This window comes from Carlito syrichta, unplaced genomic scaffold (genome assembly GCF_000164805.1).
Source record: "Carlito syrichta isolate Samal-C Ts95f unplaced genomic scaffold, Tarsius_syrichta-2.0.1 Scaffold315490, whole genome shotgun sequence".
Taxonomy (NCBI): Eukaryota; Metazoa; Chordata; class Mammalia; order Primates; family Tarsiidae; genus Carlito; species Carlito syrichta.
In genome coordinates, this window is record NW_007259586.1 from 80,543 (window position 1) to 97,080 (window position 16,538).

Below are 16,538 nucleotides of genomic sequence, written 5' to 3' on the forward strand. Positions count from 1 at the left end.
ACTCATAATGTCTACCATATCATGGGGCATTGAATGTGATGGCTCAGGATAAGCTCAAAGAGGACACTGTCCCTCAAATTTAAGTAAATAAAAGTGTTAGTGACTCTTTTTGGCCACTGCCCTCTTTTCACCGTATACCCTCGATTTTATAATAAGCACCTGGGATCGTTATCAGGAGAGAACAGGGAAGAGAGCTTTTGATATTTCTGGAATCCTAGCTGGTGTTCTTTTCTTCCTTTTGTGGGAACTGACATCTTGAGTGAGAATGTCCTTAGATGGCTACAGACTCTCACACTCAACATGATACTTTCAGGGATACTCTAACATCTTTATGTGTGGTTTTGGGGAAATCAGCAGCCCCACACCAGGACAAGACCTATCCCAAGACTGTACTGTCCCTGCATAATAAACAAGGGAAGGATGAAGCATTCTGTTCTAACTGTACTCTTGGCACTGATCATAGGTAACAAAATGTAGAAATTTAGAGAAGGTATTATGCATAAAGGCCCCATAAAGGGAACTAAATGCAAACCGAGCCAATGTTCTTTACACTAAGGAAATGTAGACTCCTTTGAAGTACATGTCCCTTAAGCTCAGTGCCTGTCATAGCTCTGTTCTCTTTCATTGGCACACCCCATTTCATAAGTTTATTCAGTATTGACTATTATAATTACAGTCTATTTAGAGACAGGAGTTAGCATAGAAATAGTATGAAAGGAGAATGTCCAAGTTGAGCCTGGAAGGATATGTAAGATTGGATTCATTGGAAAGGAAGGAGGAGGGAGGGAGGAGTAGAGGATCAGAAGTCAGCTTTCAATTAAGTCATCAGTCATCCGTTCCAGAGAGTTGGTGCTGGGATCATAACTGGGTAACAACTGAGATCCAGGGCTGGATAGATCCTTCAGAATGTTGTCCTGGTGAGAGCAGTGGCTTTGCAGCAATATGTTATGGCTAAAAGAACACAATGGGAAGATAAAGATAGTAGCTACTTCAGATAGAATTTAAAAAAAAAAACAAAAAAAACACTTCAGACAGAATTCCTAGAGATATAGTGGTGTGGAGGCAGGAACAGAAAGAAAAGGAGATGAGAGAACAAGGAAGAGCTAAGGGATTTCAATCTGTGGACCAGGAGAGTGACGGCATAGTTGGTGGACTTGGGGAAGTCCAGTAGAGAGCATGGGAGAGTATTACATTAGAGTACAGTTGTCCCACATTGGAGATGAAGCTGTAATACCAACTAGAATGCATGTGGGGAATGATGTGAGGGTACAGGGGATGATCCAAGGATGGGTGTGATAGGCAGATGGATAAGGCACTTCCATTCTAATGGCCCTCAGTAAACTACATGTAGGACTGACTGGACTGGAAATTGTTCCCCTGCAGGAAAGCTCAAGTAAAAATGAAAAACTAGCCAAAATCAAAATATCTTGTCATGGAAAGTCATTCTCAGTGTTTCCAGTGGGGAAAAAGTTGCCAAATACAGGGACCTTTGGGAAATTTATTTTATATTCAATCTAAATTTTTCATTTGCTTTCTTCTGTGTGGAAACAAATTCTCCTCCTCCCACAAATCTCTCCATATTTAGTTACAGTTTACTGCCTTAGAGTATGATTCGGTTCCTTCTGTTTTTCTAAACAGAGCAAGTCTTCATTGTCCTTGGTGCCAAAGAAGTACAAAGTTGTACAAGAGGCAGGAACATTTTGGACAGTTTTAGTAGTCATTTCCATTTGACTGGACATAATACTATACTCTCTGTTTTAACTGATGAACTTCTCATTGATCTTTATTCATATTAGTATTAAAATTGGTTCACATTCCCAGAACACACATCTTATCTAGCTAGGAAGAGTGAGATGAGAAAGTAGTCTCCATTTTCACTGTGTCTGTGTCAAAACCAAGGGACACTAAAAAGGAGATGTGATAGAAAAATTTTACAAGATCCTGGATTATAATAGTAATAGCCATAATTATTACTGCTAATATTTATTAAGTACTTTCTAAGTATCAAGCACTCTGCCATGATGAGCAAGACGAGATGTTTCAAAAGCCCAGTGGCATGTTCTGTTTGTTTGTTTTGAGCCAGAGTCTTAACTCTGTTGCCCTGGCTGGAGTGTAGTAACACGATCATAACTCACCACAACCTCGACCTGCTGGGCTCAGGGGATCCTTTCAACTCAGCCTCCCAAGTATCTAGGACCACAGGTGCATACCACCACACTTGGCTAATTTTTTTGATTTTTTTGTAGAGATGAGGTCTCACTTTGTTGTCCAAGCTGATCTCAGACTCCTGGCCTCAAGCGCTCCTCCCACCTTGACCTTCCAAAGTGCTGGGATTACAGGTGTGAGCTACCGTGCTCTGCCCCAGTGGCATGTTTTACTACTAGTATCGGTTTCCTTTGACTAAAGAAAGTGGCCCCTCTTATTTGTTCTGTGACCATTTTGAAGGGCTAGAATCCTTGCCATAAGTCTCACTAATTTGTGGCCCACATTTTAATGAGTCTGCAGCCCACCCACAATGTATTAGAAATGTCCTGATGAGAAAAGTTTTAATCAATCAAATCAGGCTTGATTTAGGGGGATTTTGTGGACAAATCTTTGTTCTCAGCTGTATAATAATTACAAGCTGATTTACCAGTGGATAAGGGAAGGATTATGCTCCTCTTTGAAAATGGTAACTTTATAATTACATGTATTTACTTGCCTTATCAGAAGAATAGAACTCACCAGCTGAGACAAAGGATTATTTTTATTTAAAGACTCTCTAGTGAATTGAACAGCTACATATTTGGGGGAAATTTAGCCTTTGGAGATGATTATTTCTGGCATGAATAAAAAACAAATTATCTGAAGTGAGTTTTATGTTTCTCCCTTTTTGAAATGTATTAAAAACTTGGCACAAAAGTTACCTAGATGCTGAATTCAGCCCAACCCATGATACTGAATGAAAAATGTACATATATTGACAGCTTTGTCTATTCAGTGTACAAAGTGTTTTGGCCAAAGCTTTGGATTTCCTGTGGGCAGTTTTATAGTTCTGTATCAAAATCCACTAGCATCTTGAGAGAATTTTCAAAAATAATTTATTTTTTTCTTATTACTGTCCCATTTAAATCAGCAACAAAATTCTCTGTCTCTAATATGCCTGAAGAGGAAGTTGCTTGTCTCTCAGGTGTTCATTGTGATTCTAAGTTGAGCTCATAAAAAATAATCAAGCCAGGCTCGGTGGCTCAGCCTGTAATCCCGCGCCTTTGGGAGACTGAGGTGAGTGGATTGCCTGAGCCCGCGGGTTCGAGACCTGCCTGGGCAGCGAGACCTCATCTCTACAATAAATCAAAAAAAATCAGCCGGGCGTGGTAGTGCGTGCCTGTAATTCCAGCTACTTGGAAGGCTGAGGCAGAAGGATCGCCGGAACCCAGCAGGTCGAGGCTACAGTGGCTGGGAGCGGCCACTGCACTCCAGTCTGGGCGACAGAGTGAGACTCCAACTCAAAAATAATAATAATAATAATAATAATAATAAAAAGCCTAGACAATTTGTAGATTGGATCCCGTTCTCTTGGCCAGATCCTCTCAATTTGATTTTTCCACCCACACCAAGAGATTTGTTTAGTAGCAAATATCTTTTTCTTTTGCCGAATATCTTTAAAAACAGGAATCTGCCCCCTTAATTGTCATCTTTAACAATCTTTGTAATGTTCCCTAAACTCTCTCTAAATGTCCTGAGAACGTGAATGTATCTGTGTCTTTTACTTTGTTGATAAGGCACCCAAACCTTCGCTCATGGACACATCCTTATCCTTGCTCCTGAAATACTGACAGATTGGAGTCACACTCAAGTGTCCTTCTTAGCATGGACTCAGTATAATCACTATATGATGCTTTGGTCTGCTGAAAGAGAAGAAGAATCTTACGAGTATCAAAGAGTTAAGAAGCAGCCACAGAGCTTTCAGCTGTGTCTATACACTTGGCACTGCCTGCTCTTCAAGTCTTCAGGTATGCTAGGGTGTAAGACCAGAGATGAGAGCCTTGATTATGCCTTTGCCTCTCATCAGAAGGCAGCTTCAGTAAATTAACTGTGGCTGACTAGCTTTGAAAGAGTTTTCATTCTGGTCTTAGAGCCCTAGGTTTGCGGCTGGCATCCAGAGTGAACGGAGAATAGGGGCCCCTGCCTGGATGGTAGAACAATCCTGGGCAGAGTGAATGCAGTTGCCCAGTAGAGCCTGGGTCCAGCTCTGTGTCTCATGACACCTCCCTGGCCTCTTTGTACTTTTCCATATGTAAGCATTCTCTTGGGTGCTTGTTTCCAATATGTGCTCTTTACTGATTTGAATTTTCATCTTCCTTTTTCAAGCCCTGTCCCCTTGCAAGATGAGATGCATCCGACCCCACCCCTACCCCCAGCCTGTCCGAATGAGTTCCGTTGCTGCTGTGTTGGAAATGTGGCTCTGGATAAGGGTCTGATGCTCTGTGTGTGTGTTTCGTTTCCCCCGTGTGTTTGATTCTCATTCTTCTTTCTCTTCCCATTCTCCAGGTCCCCGTTTTGTACGCACCTTGTTCTTCACTTTGTGCTCTGTCTCACTAGTGTCCACTCACCTTTCTTCATCGCCTCCCTCTGTTGCTGTCCCCTGTGAAAATGAATTTACTAGCATCGATTTCTCGGCATGGTGACATTGATTACCTCTCCTGCCTGATCACTAGCATCCCCCTCCTCTTTCCTCCTGGTATTCACTTCATCATCACCAAAACCAGAGAAGACACTGGAGGAACTTCACTCTGTCATTGAGCTCACATCCTCTCCGTTGTCTGCTTCTTAATGCTTAAACTTTGCCACACTTAAACATTAGACCAAGGCTGGGTACAGTGGCTCACACCTATAATCTCAGCACTTTGGGAAACCAAGGTGGGAGGATCGCTTGAGGCCAGGCATTTGAGAGCAGTCTGGGCAACACAGTGAGACCTCATCTCTACAAAAAAAAAAAAAAATCAACCAGGTGTGGTAGTAGTCCCAGCTACTCGAAAGGCTGGAGCAGAAGGATTGCCTGAGCCCAGGAGGTTGAGGCTGTGGTGAGCCATGATTGTGCCACTGCACTCCAGCCTGGGCTAAAGAGTGAGACTCCAACTCAAAAACAAAAACCTTAGACCCAGACTCATGGTTAGCTAGTTAAAGTTTTTTTAGATCCAATATTTAAATTTCCAGGCAAATTACTATATTTGGCACTTGGGTGCTCATTGCGTAACTGAGATGTATTTTGTGTTGGACATTTCTGCCATACTCAAGAAAGAACCTTCTTGCAGGAAAGCAGTCATTGTAATTATTGAACTAGGGCTCCTTGAAAGGAGATGGCCTCTGCTTTATGCAGAGGGGGTGTGTATGTGTGTGTTTTAATGTAATGAGCCAAAACTCTCAGACCACCTTAATAAAAAGGAGGTTTATTAAGTTAATATATTTATTAACTTAAAATATATACAGTTTACATAAATATAAAGTATATATGGTATAGATATATAGGCCTTTCTACTTTTTCTCTTTTGGATCCTATTCTGGGGAATTTTTTTCAGTCAACTAAAACATCCTTTTTTAAACCACCTTTTTAAAAAATTGGGTGCTTGGTCCCTCCGTTTGCTTCTGCTCCTCCCTACTCCTCCTTCCTCTTTGTCATCTTTGGTACCACGTGAAAAGACCTAGAGAAGAGACTCAGAACCCTTTCAGGGGTTTTCTGCTTTCCTTATGGAGTTTCAAGAGTGATGGGCAAGTTCCTCTCAGGTCTCAAAAGTCTACTTTCTTTTGTATTGTTACTTCATCTCTGTGGCTTTTGGGGGTAGCAGAGACTACTTTATACTATAAGAGGACTTGACCGTGGTGTATGTAACCTATTTTAAAGCTTTAATGAAATTCAACCTGGAAAGTCTCCCAACTCTTCCCTCTGCCTCTTCCTTACAAGTGCTGGAGAGCTTTTTCACTTCTTCTTGGTGCCTCTCCCTTCTGGTCTCTTTAAAGGCCATCCTGATCCCTCTGTGTTCCCTAGAAGTCCAGATCCCACAGGTAGCCAATCTAATTAGCTCCCTTAATGGCCATCACTCCTGTTGTCCACAACCCACTAGGCTGTGTGGTTAGGGTCTTTGAGGGGGCCCAATAGAGTCTTCCCTATCTGGGTTTCTGATCCTGGAGAGTGATAAAAGACTAAGGAAACCAAAATGTTACTTTCATTCTGATAGAAAAGAAACTGTAGGATGCATCTTATTGTGTTCACAGTGAGCTTCCTTACTCTGAATTAGGCAGCTCTGTACATCCAGTCATAGGCTGCCCTTGGTCAGGTGCCTGCCCTAGTCGAGGCAGTGGTTATCCCTTCAAGAACAAGAGCCTGAAGTTGTTTCCCTGAGCAACAGCTATGGGTGTGGCAATTTTTGTAAGGAGAGGTCTTGAAGCATGGCAGTTTCTAGGACTGGCATATCCTGGAACATCACTGTCCTCTGGGTGTTTTCTAAGTCACCAATCAGTTAATTTCTTCCTGCCTCAGTTTCTTCATGTAACACTTGAAAGTTATATTTGATCGGCCATCAAAGAAGGAGAGTGAGCACACTGCTACCAGGGAGGAGACATACAGGTAGATTCAGTCTGTACTGTTTTGTAGGGGCTTGGGGTGTCCTGCTAATAACACTCTTCCAGAGGGCACCACCTTGAGACTGTCCAGAGGCAGAGCATAAAGACTTCATGAGAATGTTTTAAAGCAGGGAGGACAAATAGCTTTCATGCCAACTTCTTTTTATTGGTGGTGTCTTCCTGAAGTGCTGTGCAAAGAAAGATTCTGAGACTGTGTCTCAGCTCAGTGGAAAAGAGTTCTGTTGTCATCGTCCACAGCAAATGGGGGAGATGGGGAATCTGAGCCAAATTATTTACCATTGTTGATTCAAAGAGGCCATAGGTGGAATTTTCTCCCTAGAGGCACTGTACCTAGAGGTACAGTGCCTCTCATATCAGGAGTTAGGAAGTGGGGGCTGCAAGCTGGAAAAGACCAGAAGAGGCCATCTTACTTTCCACCCAGCCTTCCACCCAACCCTTCACTCACGGGGCTAGAAATTTGGATTGTATAAAGCAAAGGTCTGCAAAGTTTTATAAAGGACAAGATATTAGGCTTTGTGGGCCATGTATTTATTCCCTGTTGTGATGACTTAACTCTGTCATTATAATAATACGGAAGCAACCTTGGACGGTAGATAAAGGGAGAGACATGACTGAGCCACAGTCAGTCTTTTTTGACAAAAACAAGTAGTGAGACAGATTTGACCCACAGGCCATAGTTTACAAATTTCTGATATAGAGAAAAGGCCAAGCAGCAAGACCTAAAATTCTAGAAAATCCCTATGTTATCTGTGTATAAATCTACCGATGTCCTTAGCTCTGAAATGTCTCATGAGAGTCAGGTAAGAATTTGACAGACAGTACTAAGCTCTTAGAATCCAACTTCTTCTCGAGGAAAATATTAGCAGTAGGGTCCACGCAGTTATTTCCCCATGTATGTACAGAATCACATGAGTGATGCAGTGATGTTACCTCTTAGGTAGTAATGGTGTTTCAGAGTCAGCATTTCAGACTCGCACCATCAAAATTGCTTTTGAAAAGTCCTTAAATTAACCATGAATTGGCATATATACATGGATTGAAAGCTAGGAGGAAGATTCAAGGAAGACATGAATGGGAAGTCCACATGCAGATGTTGAGGACATATAAAGTCTTCCTTCTTTAAAAGAGCTTTCTTGTCCCTAGCTGGTGATAGAGGAGGGGGTGAGCCCAGAATTGTATGGTGTTCTTCTTGCTTGTCAGAGAATTCATTCCATTCCAGTTTAATATTAAAGCTCCTTTAACTTTGGTTTACATTAACATATATGTTGCTTTTTTCTTTTTCCTTGAGTGTTAACATAGTTGAAAGCAAAAGCATAAGCACCTAGCATAAGCCCCCAGTGAATTCAGGACGTGACAATTAAATTCGCAAACTCATCCTAGACAAAGTGCCACATACCTCATTGCTGCATATCACTACAGTCATCTTTGAAGTATTCCCCTTAGAATGCTATGCACAAACACCAGCACCTAGTCCACTCGTCAAAGCAGTTTTGGAACTCTTTTTCTGGAATGGCCATCAGAGCTGTTGTTGCATTACCCTTGATGTCCTGAATATCATCAAATTTCTTCCTTCCTTTTTTTTTTTAGATTGGGAAAGATAGCTTATTTAGAATATAGATTAGAGAGAGAGAGAGAGAGAGTGAATCCACCTCTCCAAGAGCTTAAAAAAGCATGGCCCTCTTCCTCTCAACAGTTCCTTTATTTTCGGGTAAAGAAAAAAATCATTGGGGCCAGATTAGGTGAGTAGGGAGGGTGTTCCAATACAGTTATTTGTACAGTGCTGCCAACGTAAGCCACAGACTTAATTGCCAGACTTCAACAAATAAAAATGACAGCTCTGATGGACATTCCAGAAAAAGCATTCCAAAATTGCTTTGATGGGTGGACTAGGCACCGGTATTGGTGCATAGCTTCCCAAGGGAAGTACTTTGAAGGTGACTGTAGTGATACTCAACAATGAGGTGTATGTAGCACTTTTTCTAGGATGCTTTGTGAACCTAATTTTCAGCTTGTATATGCTAGACTTGATCCTAAACCTTGCTTGCATGATCACATCACATACACACCATTCTTTGCAACACTGTATGAAGAACCTAGTCACTGGCTTCTTGCCGCTGGAGCTGGGGGATCCTACTGTGGCCATCCATATAACTATCACATTCACACTCCAGGTGTTGATTTCTTCTTTCCATGGGAGAAGAAATCATCAAGGAAATTAGGTGTGGATATGACACAGCCACACAAGATATCGTATATCATCTTTAATTTCTATAAAGTGTGAGGGATACAAGGCATTTAAATAAGATATTAATCCAAGAAGAAATCTACAACCTTAAAGTAGCAGTAACTTCCCCAGGCTGTTCAGCAACTTGGGAACAGAGTCAGGTTTGAAATCTCAACAACTTCATCTGTAAAATGGGAATAAAAATATGGACAATTCCAGAGGGTTGTTGTAAAAAGCAGATTCGTTTTTAAATAACTTGAAATGGTTTCTGGCTCAGTAAATGTTAGCTATACTTCTTATCATCTGAACTCTTGTCAGTAACTGAGGTCACATGAGTGGACTCCGTCAGCTGTCAAGCAGGGTGCTAGATATTTGACACACATCATCTCAAACAAGTGAGGACTGCTTCTGCCTCTGATTTTCTAAAAGTTATTCTATTTCTAATGCACAATAACAAGACAAAGGAGATGTGAGAAGTTGCCTAAATGTACACGTCACCAGGAAAGTGGACCTCCTTTGTCCACTTGTCACTTAAAGGAGACTAAGGAAGGGGGAGTAAGGACACAGGGACAGTGACATGTTAGGAGGAATCTGCTGCTATGGGGAGTGTGGCTTGCTTCCACTGACCTCCCCTCTTCCAGGGGGATAATGACTCAATTGCTTAGAGCAGAGGTTGAAATAGTGTAGGCTTTCCAAGCCATACAGTCTGTGTCACAGTGACTCAGCTCTGCCATCACAGAGCACAAGCAGCCATCGGCAGTCTATAAGCCCATCCACCTGACTGTGTTCCATTAAAACTTTATTTATGGATGCTGGAATTTGAATTTCATATAATTTTCATAGATCACAAAACAGTCTTCTGATTTTTTCCCAATTATTTAAAAATGTGAACACTATTCTTAACTCCCAGATGATACAAAAACAGCGAGCCAGCTAGATTTGGCCCAAAAGCCAGAGTTTGCCACCCTGACTTAGAACATTAGACTCGGAATCAGACCTGTCCAGAGTTAACTGGCTGTCTGACCCGAGCAAATTATCTGAATATCTATGGACCTCAGTCTCCTCTAGTAAGAAAGAGATTTATCTTAACTGATGCCTAGAATTCCTTCTAGCACTTAAAGGCTGGACTGCACGGTTATGTGGCTTTGTGGTCGGAGACACCTGGGTTTCCAAACTGGCTCCAACTCCAGCACCTTCATTACCTCGTCTATAAAATGGGCATAAAAATGATGTCAACTTGAAGGTTACTCCAGGGTTACTTCATGATACCTATGAACCCCTTAACTCATGTGTCCAGAGAATGTATTATATTGATAAGATATACTCAACAAGTGCTGATTATTGTATCCTTTCTTCATAAAACTAAATTCCTATTGCAATAATAGTTTTAAAACGACAGTTTCTACACACTGCCAGACTGGAGAATGGTCTTCTTCATAGCCCTATGCAGGCCTCTGCCTCTTTTGGACAAAACCCTGTAATGTGTGTCTACTACCATTATCTCTCATGCATAATGAAAGCAAAGAACCAACTTTGATCCGTTAACCTTGCATCTCTGTTTACAGCTCTCTTACCCCACCTAGTGGCATTAAGTCCCTGGTAACACATGCTGAAGAGGTCAAGAATTTTAAAGGTTTTAATAACTATTACTTTGTATAATATCCTCTAGCAGAAGAGCATGAGTTCATTTAAAACTCATTTCCTTTTCATTCTCTCTATTTTGCCATTTTTAAGGCCCACAGTGGGTAGATAACCATCATAGCTGAGTGACTCATAGCTGAGTGACTCTCAACATGGGGATATTAAAACATACCTGAAGTTTGACCAGCATGAGCTGATCAGTTATCAGTACAGGTGGTCATTAAAGCTGTTGTCCTGCAGCCGCATTAAAAAGCAATGCAGCTTTTAATAAATATTAGGGCATGTCAGTAGCACAATTTAAATGTGGGAAAGAGATCAATTTCCTTTCTAATTCTGTGCACAGGCATAAACACTCTCTTTAGAACACTTAATTCCATGTCAGAGTTTAAAGCAGCTATGATGGTTTCTGTTTAGAAGTAAAGACAGAGAGTGGGATGGGGAATAAATGTCAGACAATTGGTGTATCAAGAAGAAACTAACCTTACATACTCAATATTATTAACAAAAGGAACCCACAAACTAGTGATCATTTCCAGGGCTTCCTCTGCGCCCCCCCCCCCCCCCTTTTTTTTTTCAATAACCTTCTTTCAGTGGCTGCTGTTTTCCTTTTTTGTTTTTTGAGAGATGAAGTCTTGCTGTGTTGCCCAGGCTGATCTCTAATTCCTGGGCTCAAGCAATCCTCTTGCCTCAACCTCTTGGGACTACAGGTGTGAGCCACCATGCCTGACTGGTTTCCTTTTAGACCCTCTTTTCTATGTGTTCTCACTTTCCCTTCTAGCCGCTCCCTCAACAGGAAGGAGGAAGCAAGTGGTAATTAAGAGCCAAGCAGGGCAGTGGGCAGCAAAGTCATGCCAAGGAGAAATCAGGTAGAATGCTCAGAGGAGATGGTTCCAGGGTCAGGGTAGGGGCTTGTGCAGAAGGCACTTGGCATCTCGCTTTTTTCCTTTCTCTCTGTTTGATTCTGTCTGTGCCTCTTTCTTTACTTATGTCTGTCCCTTTCTGAGTTATTCCCCATGATTCTCTCTTCATATACCTCTGGTCTCTCTTTCTCTCTCCTCTTCCTCTCTCTGCTGTGTGACAGATTTCCATCTGGTCACAGTGCTTTTCCATTTCTCATCACTGTCCTATGCCTAAGCTTCATATTCGAATATGAGAATGCCTTCAAAAACTGCTTGGTTCTGAGCATGCCTAATACACTTAATAATTAAGGCTGTAATTAAAGTGTAACAGCAAGCATAATTAAAATTCACTTTTGTGGATCCTGGAATTACGAAGCAAATAGGCATTTTAACATGGCATGAAGGAGCAGCTGGGAGGAGAGAGGAGCCATGGTTTTCTGAGGAGCTGCTCCCTCCCCTTTCTTTACTGACCCTGCCCACCGGTGTTAGCCTCAAGCAAGGCCTCACCTGCCCAGGGCCCCTGGAGCTGTGGGCTGGGAGGAATGGCAGCAGCTTAGAGTCTTCACTCAGGGGCAGTGAACACTAGAGAAAGGGGCCACTCAAAAGCCTCTGGAAAACCCTGAGAGGACACAGAACCAATCACTTCTCACCAGGTTGCTATCACAGTGTCTGTCAGCCATCGCTTCTCATAGGTTGTCAGACTGAGGACCTCAGTTTCTTACTGGCTGTTGGCCAGAGGCTGTCTTCAGTTTCTTGCCATGGGGTTTCTCCATAGGGCAGCTCCCAACACATCCATTTGCTTCATCAGAGTAAACAAGCGAAGTCAAAGGGAGCAAGACAGAAGCCACCGGCTTTTGTAACCTAGTCTCAGAAGTGACATGCCATCACTTTTGTCATATACTTTATTCATTACAAGCAAGGCCCTGGGTCTAGGCCACACTCAAGGGGGGCAAGGATTATACAAGGATGTGAACACCAGGAGGCAGAATTGATTGAGAGCCATTTTAGAAGCCGCCTTCCACAACATTTACAGAGCCATGTGCTGGTCAAGGTAATACTAGCGCCTGTGACAACAGAGATGCTGAAATGTCAGGGACTTAACATTATAGAAGGTCCTTTCTCATTCACATACGGTTTGTGAAGGTGAGTGGCAGGGCACTCTACACCACATATCCAAGTATCCAGTCTGAAGGCGTCATTACCATCTTCAAAAAGATACCTTCCTGGGTTACCTAGGCTGGCAACTTCCAGAAGGCGGGTAGGGAAAACAGAGAATATGATGGAGATTTTTATGGGTATGTATTTCATATCCACTCACATTCCATTGGCCCGAAATTAAGTCATATGACCCTCCTCAATCAAGGGGGTCTCAGAAATGTAGTTTCTGGCTGGGCAGCTACTTTCCAGCAGTAGCACTCCACTATAGAAGAGGAGCTGGAAGGTGTGGTAGACAGCCAACTAGGTCTGCCACAGATGCTTTCCCTTTTGCCAAATGTTTTTACACATATTATTTTATTTGCTTCTCATCACATCTATGCTCTCATCTATACTGTCCTCATTTTACACATAGACCAGCATAGCTTCGAGGTTTGTAATGACAGAGAGTAGTTCAAGTCCCATCCCTGCCATTTATCATCTCTGTGGCCATGGAAAAGTTATGTAGCCTCTCTGTGCCTTGGACGCCTTATCTGTAAAATAGGGAACAAAAGAATCTACTCACAGTTTTTGTAAAGATTTCATATGCTGGTAAGTTACTTAGCATCATGCCTGGCATACATAAGCATTAATGAATACTAGTTTTGGGGAAGATGATGAGGGTGATAAGGCTATGTATGGAGATGGAGATGAAGTTCAGAAGAGTTGAATGATTTACTGAAAATTGTATCCAATAAAGTCCCCTATATACAAACAAGTTCCATTCTGAGAATGCATTCGTAAGCCCAATTTGTAAGTCGTACAAAGTTAGCCTAGGAACCCAACTAACACAATCAGCTATATAGTACTATATTGTTATAGGTTTATAATACTTCACGTACAAATATTATGTAAAAAACAAACATAAAAAATTAAAAAAAAACATTTTTAGTCTTACAATGCAGTACCTTGAAAAGTATGCCAGACGCATGAACTAACTTATGTGATTGGACATGTGAACACATGTTCACATCTTTCAACAATCATGACTTGAAGGTTCGTATGTTGGAGACTTACTATAATGAATACAAGGCAGAGCCAGGATGAGAGAGTGGAGATTTTAGGTAGCAACTTTTCCCTTCCTTTCAGGTTGTTACTTTCCCAAGTGGCCTTTCCTCCTGTGTAAAGCAGTAATAAGTGAGCCTTAAGTCAAGGACTCAGTGCCAGGTGTTCCCATTGCTGCTGCTTTCAGGGACCCTGGGTCCTAGGAGTATCAGCGCTTCATCTCTTTTTAATCCAACCGTTCCCATTTAACCTGGCCTCTGCCTTTTTATATGAGACATGCTGACCCGGTGCCTCTTTTTTATTTGCCCTCTTTATGGTAAGGTAGCTTCTCCAAGGCCTGTATTTCAGTCTTTGTTTATAAATAGCCTCTGTCTTGCTAATGAGATAAAAGCAAAGGAAATGATGTAAAACAAGATATTTTACTAGATGCTTACATTCTATCACATTTCTCCTAAAGGAGTTGTTCACTCTGAAAGAGCAGAAAAGCAGTTGGCATGTTAAATGTTCAGTCCCCAAAGCACATTGGAAGAGGTGGGCTGGCCCACAAATACTCCAGATCCATCAGGCAGCCAAGAGATGCCATCAGGGGCTGCACTGCTCGTTTTCAAAGCCTCAGCCCTTTTCCTTCTGCAGAGTGCAGAGAAAGCAGAAGTGGATACTTTAGATGCTGCTCGAGTCTCCAAAGCCGTGGATTTGTGGGCATAGGTATGCAGATTCTCAGACCTTCAGATCTCAGATCAGATCACAACTCGGACTCCTGCCTTGCAGGAGGTCTTTAAAACCGGTGACTTATGGTAATAGCTGAAACCACATTAAATCCGCTTGGCTATGGGTCATCAGCAGACATTTCAGCTTCTAGCAGTACAAATTGTTATTTCCCTAGTTGAAGTCCTTGCTTTCATCTTCATTTCTTGTTGTATCACAGCTTGAGATAGACCTTGTCATATAATCTTTCCTGTCAATGACATTGATTAGAAACTATATTTAATTCATTTCCTGGTGAAAAACTATAGGTAGATTGGTTCCATGTGTCCTCACGTATTATGCCAGTATAGACGGTCTGCAACTTACAATGGCTTGACTTATGATTTTTCCACTCTACAGTGGTATAAAAGCAATATATGTCCAGGAGAACATCAGTGAAAAACTAGATGAGATACTCAACACTTTATTGTAAAATAGACTTTGTATGATTTTGCCCAACTGTAGGCTAATATAATGTTCTGAGCATGCTTAAAGTAGGCGAGGCTAAACTATAATATTCTGTAGGTTAGGGGTATTAAATGGATTTTCGACTTGGGATATTTTCAGATTATGATGGGTTCATCAGGACATAACCCCATCAAAAGTAGAGGAGCATCTGTATTCCATACCATCCCAATACCCTGATTTGCCATTTTCCTGCTCATTTTATCCACAAGACTTTTTCTTTCAATTTTTACTCAGACTTTTCAATCAAGGGACAAATCCAGTTCAGATTTTCCCCTTCAAACTAGTTGAACAAGTGGTTGTTAATCTTTCCTTGAACACAGTTTTTTTTTGGGGGGGTGGGGGTCGGAGTCTCACTCTGTTGTCCAGGCTGGAGTGCAGCGGCACGCTCACGGCCACCACAGCCTTGACCTGCTGGGCTTAGGTGATTCTCCCACCTCAACATTCCAAGTAACTGGCTATAGACACACGCCACCACACCCATCTAATGTTTGTGATTTATTGTAGAGACAAGGTCTCACCAAGTTGCCAGGCTATTCTCTTGAACACAGTTTTAAGGAAAACTCATTTCCATTTTTAAAAAAATGCCTGAGAAAATATAGGCAGTATCTTTATATTGACAGATAACTGAAGTTAATAAACAAAAATAAATAAATTTGTCATCTGGGATTGTCTGACCAGCCAGATTTGTATTAAAAAAAAAAAAAAAAAGCTAAAGCTGTATTGTCATTAAATTGTGTTGGTGTCAGGTGAGACCCAGGCATCTGGGATTTCAGGTTGTTCACAGCTTCACGGGTACCACCTCGTTTCACTTGATGCTTGTTCATCCTTCCCCCTTCTAGGAACCAATGTTCAAGAGGCTCAGAACATACTCGACAACAGCGGACTCCCCATCATGTCAGCTGTCAACCTGGAGGATGCAGCCAAGAAAGCTGTGGCTAGCGTGGCCAAGAAGTGATGTCCTCGTCCTATCTCTTGGGGAAGGAAGGCCATTTTTCCATAAAAAAAGAAATGGTTCTCTCATCACTGTGAAGGAAGTGGTTATCTCACTGGGAAAAAATGGGGGAAGGCATGAGTAAGAATCACCGTCTGAAAAACCGTAAATCTGTATTTTCTGGAATAAGATATTTAGACAGCCTAAATCTGATTTTGCTTAAAGGCTTTATAAAAATAATGTCTCATACTTTGTGTTCTTATACTGTTCTATCACAGTAAGCCTGCTCAGTAGGCAGTGTTTTGCCAACTCTGGAGAGTAGTCTCTGTGGCCAAATAATGTGCATATATACAGAATTTAAAATGAGGCCCTGGTTCATTTACAAGAATTTTGGTGGACATCTAATCTGATAAAAATATCACAGGCCATATAAAACTCAGACAAGAATACGTTTAGCATATTAACTACCAAAAAGTCATAGCTAAGACATTCAAGCAAATAGCTATTACTACACATGCAGCAGTTTTCATAAGTTTTTAATTCCATCCTATGTTTGGAAAATCCATGAATTTTCCAAAATACATTTTTATAATGGAAGATCCACATTAATATACCATACATGTATTTTACCGCTTGCCTTAATATTGAATAAACTGTTTACCTCACCCTAAGAAGAAAGCCAGAAGCCTTATTTGTGATTTTGGAGTAGACGCTTCCATTTTAATGCCAAAACTGAAGAATGCTGATTCTTACGGTAATCTCAGTAATTAAGTCATTTCAAGATGAGACAGCACTGAAGATCAAATTATGT

The 16,538-nt window shown here is 41.5% G+C and overlaps 1 protein-coding gene across 1 annotated transcript in view; it reads left to right on the forward strand.

The window, feature by feature from the left end:
- SUCLG2 (succinate-CoA ligase GDP-forming beta subunit) overlaps positions 1-16,136 on the forward strand; it is a 42,474-nt gene extending 26,338 nt beyond the window's left edge. Inside the window, exon 3 of the mRNA XM_021706375.1 lies at positions 15,636-16,136. Coding sequence (XP_021562050.1) covers positions 15,636-15,751 — 116 coding nt within the window. The 3' untranslated portion in view covers positions 15,752-16,136. The remainder of the gene's footprint in view (positions 1-15,635) is intronic.
- Positions 16,137-16,538: the final 402 nt, after the last annotated feature.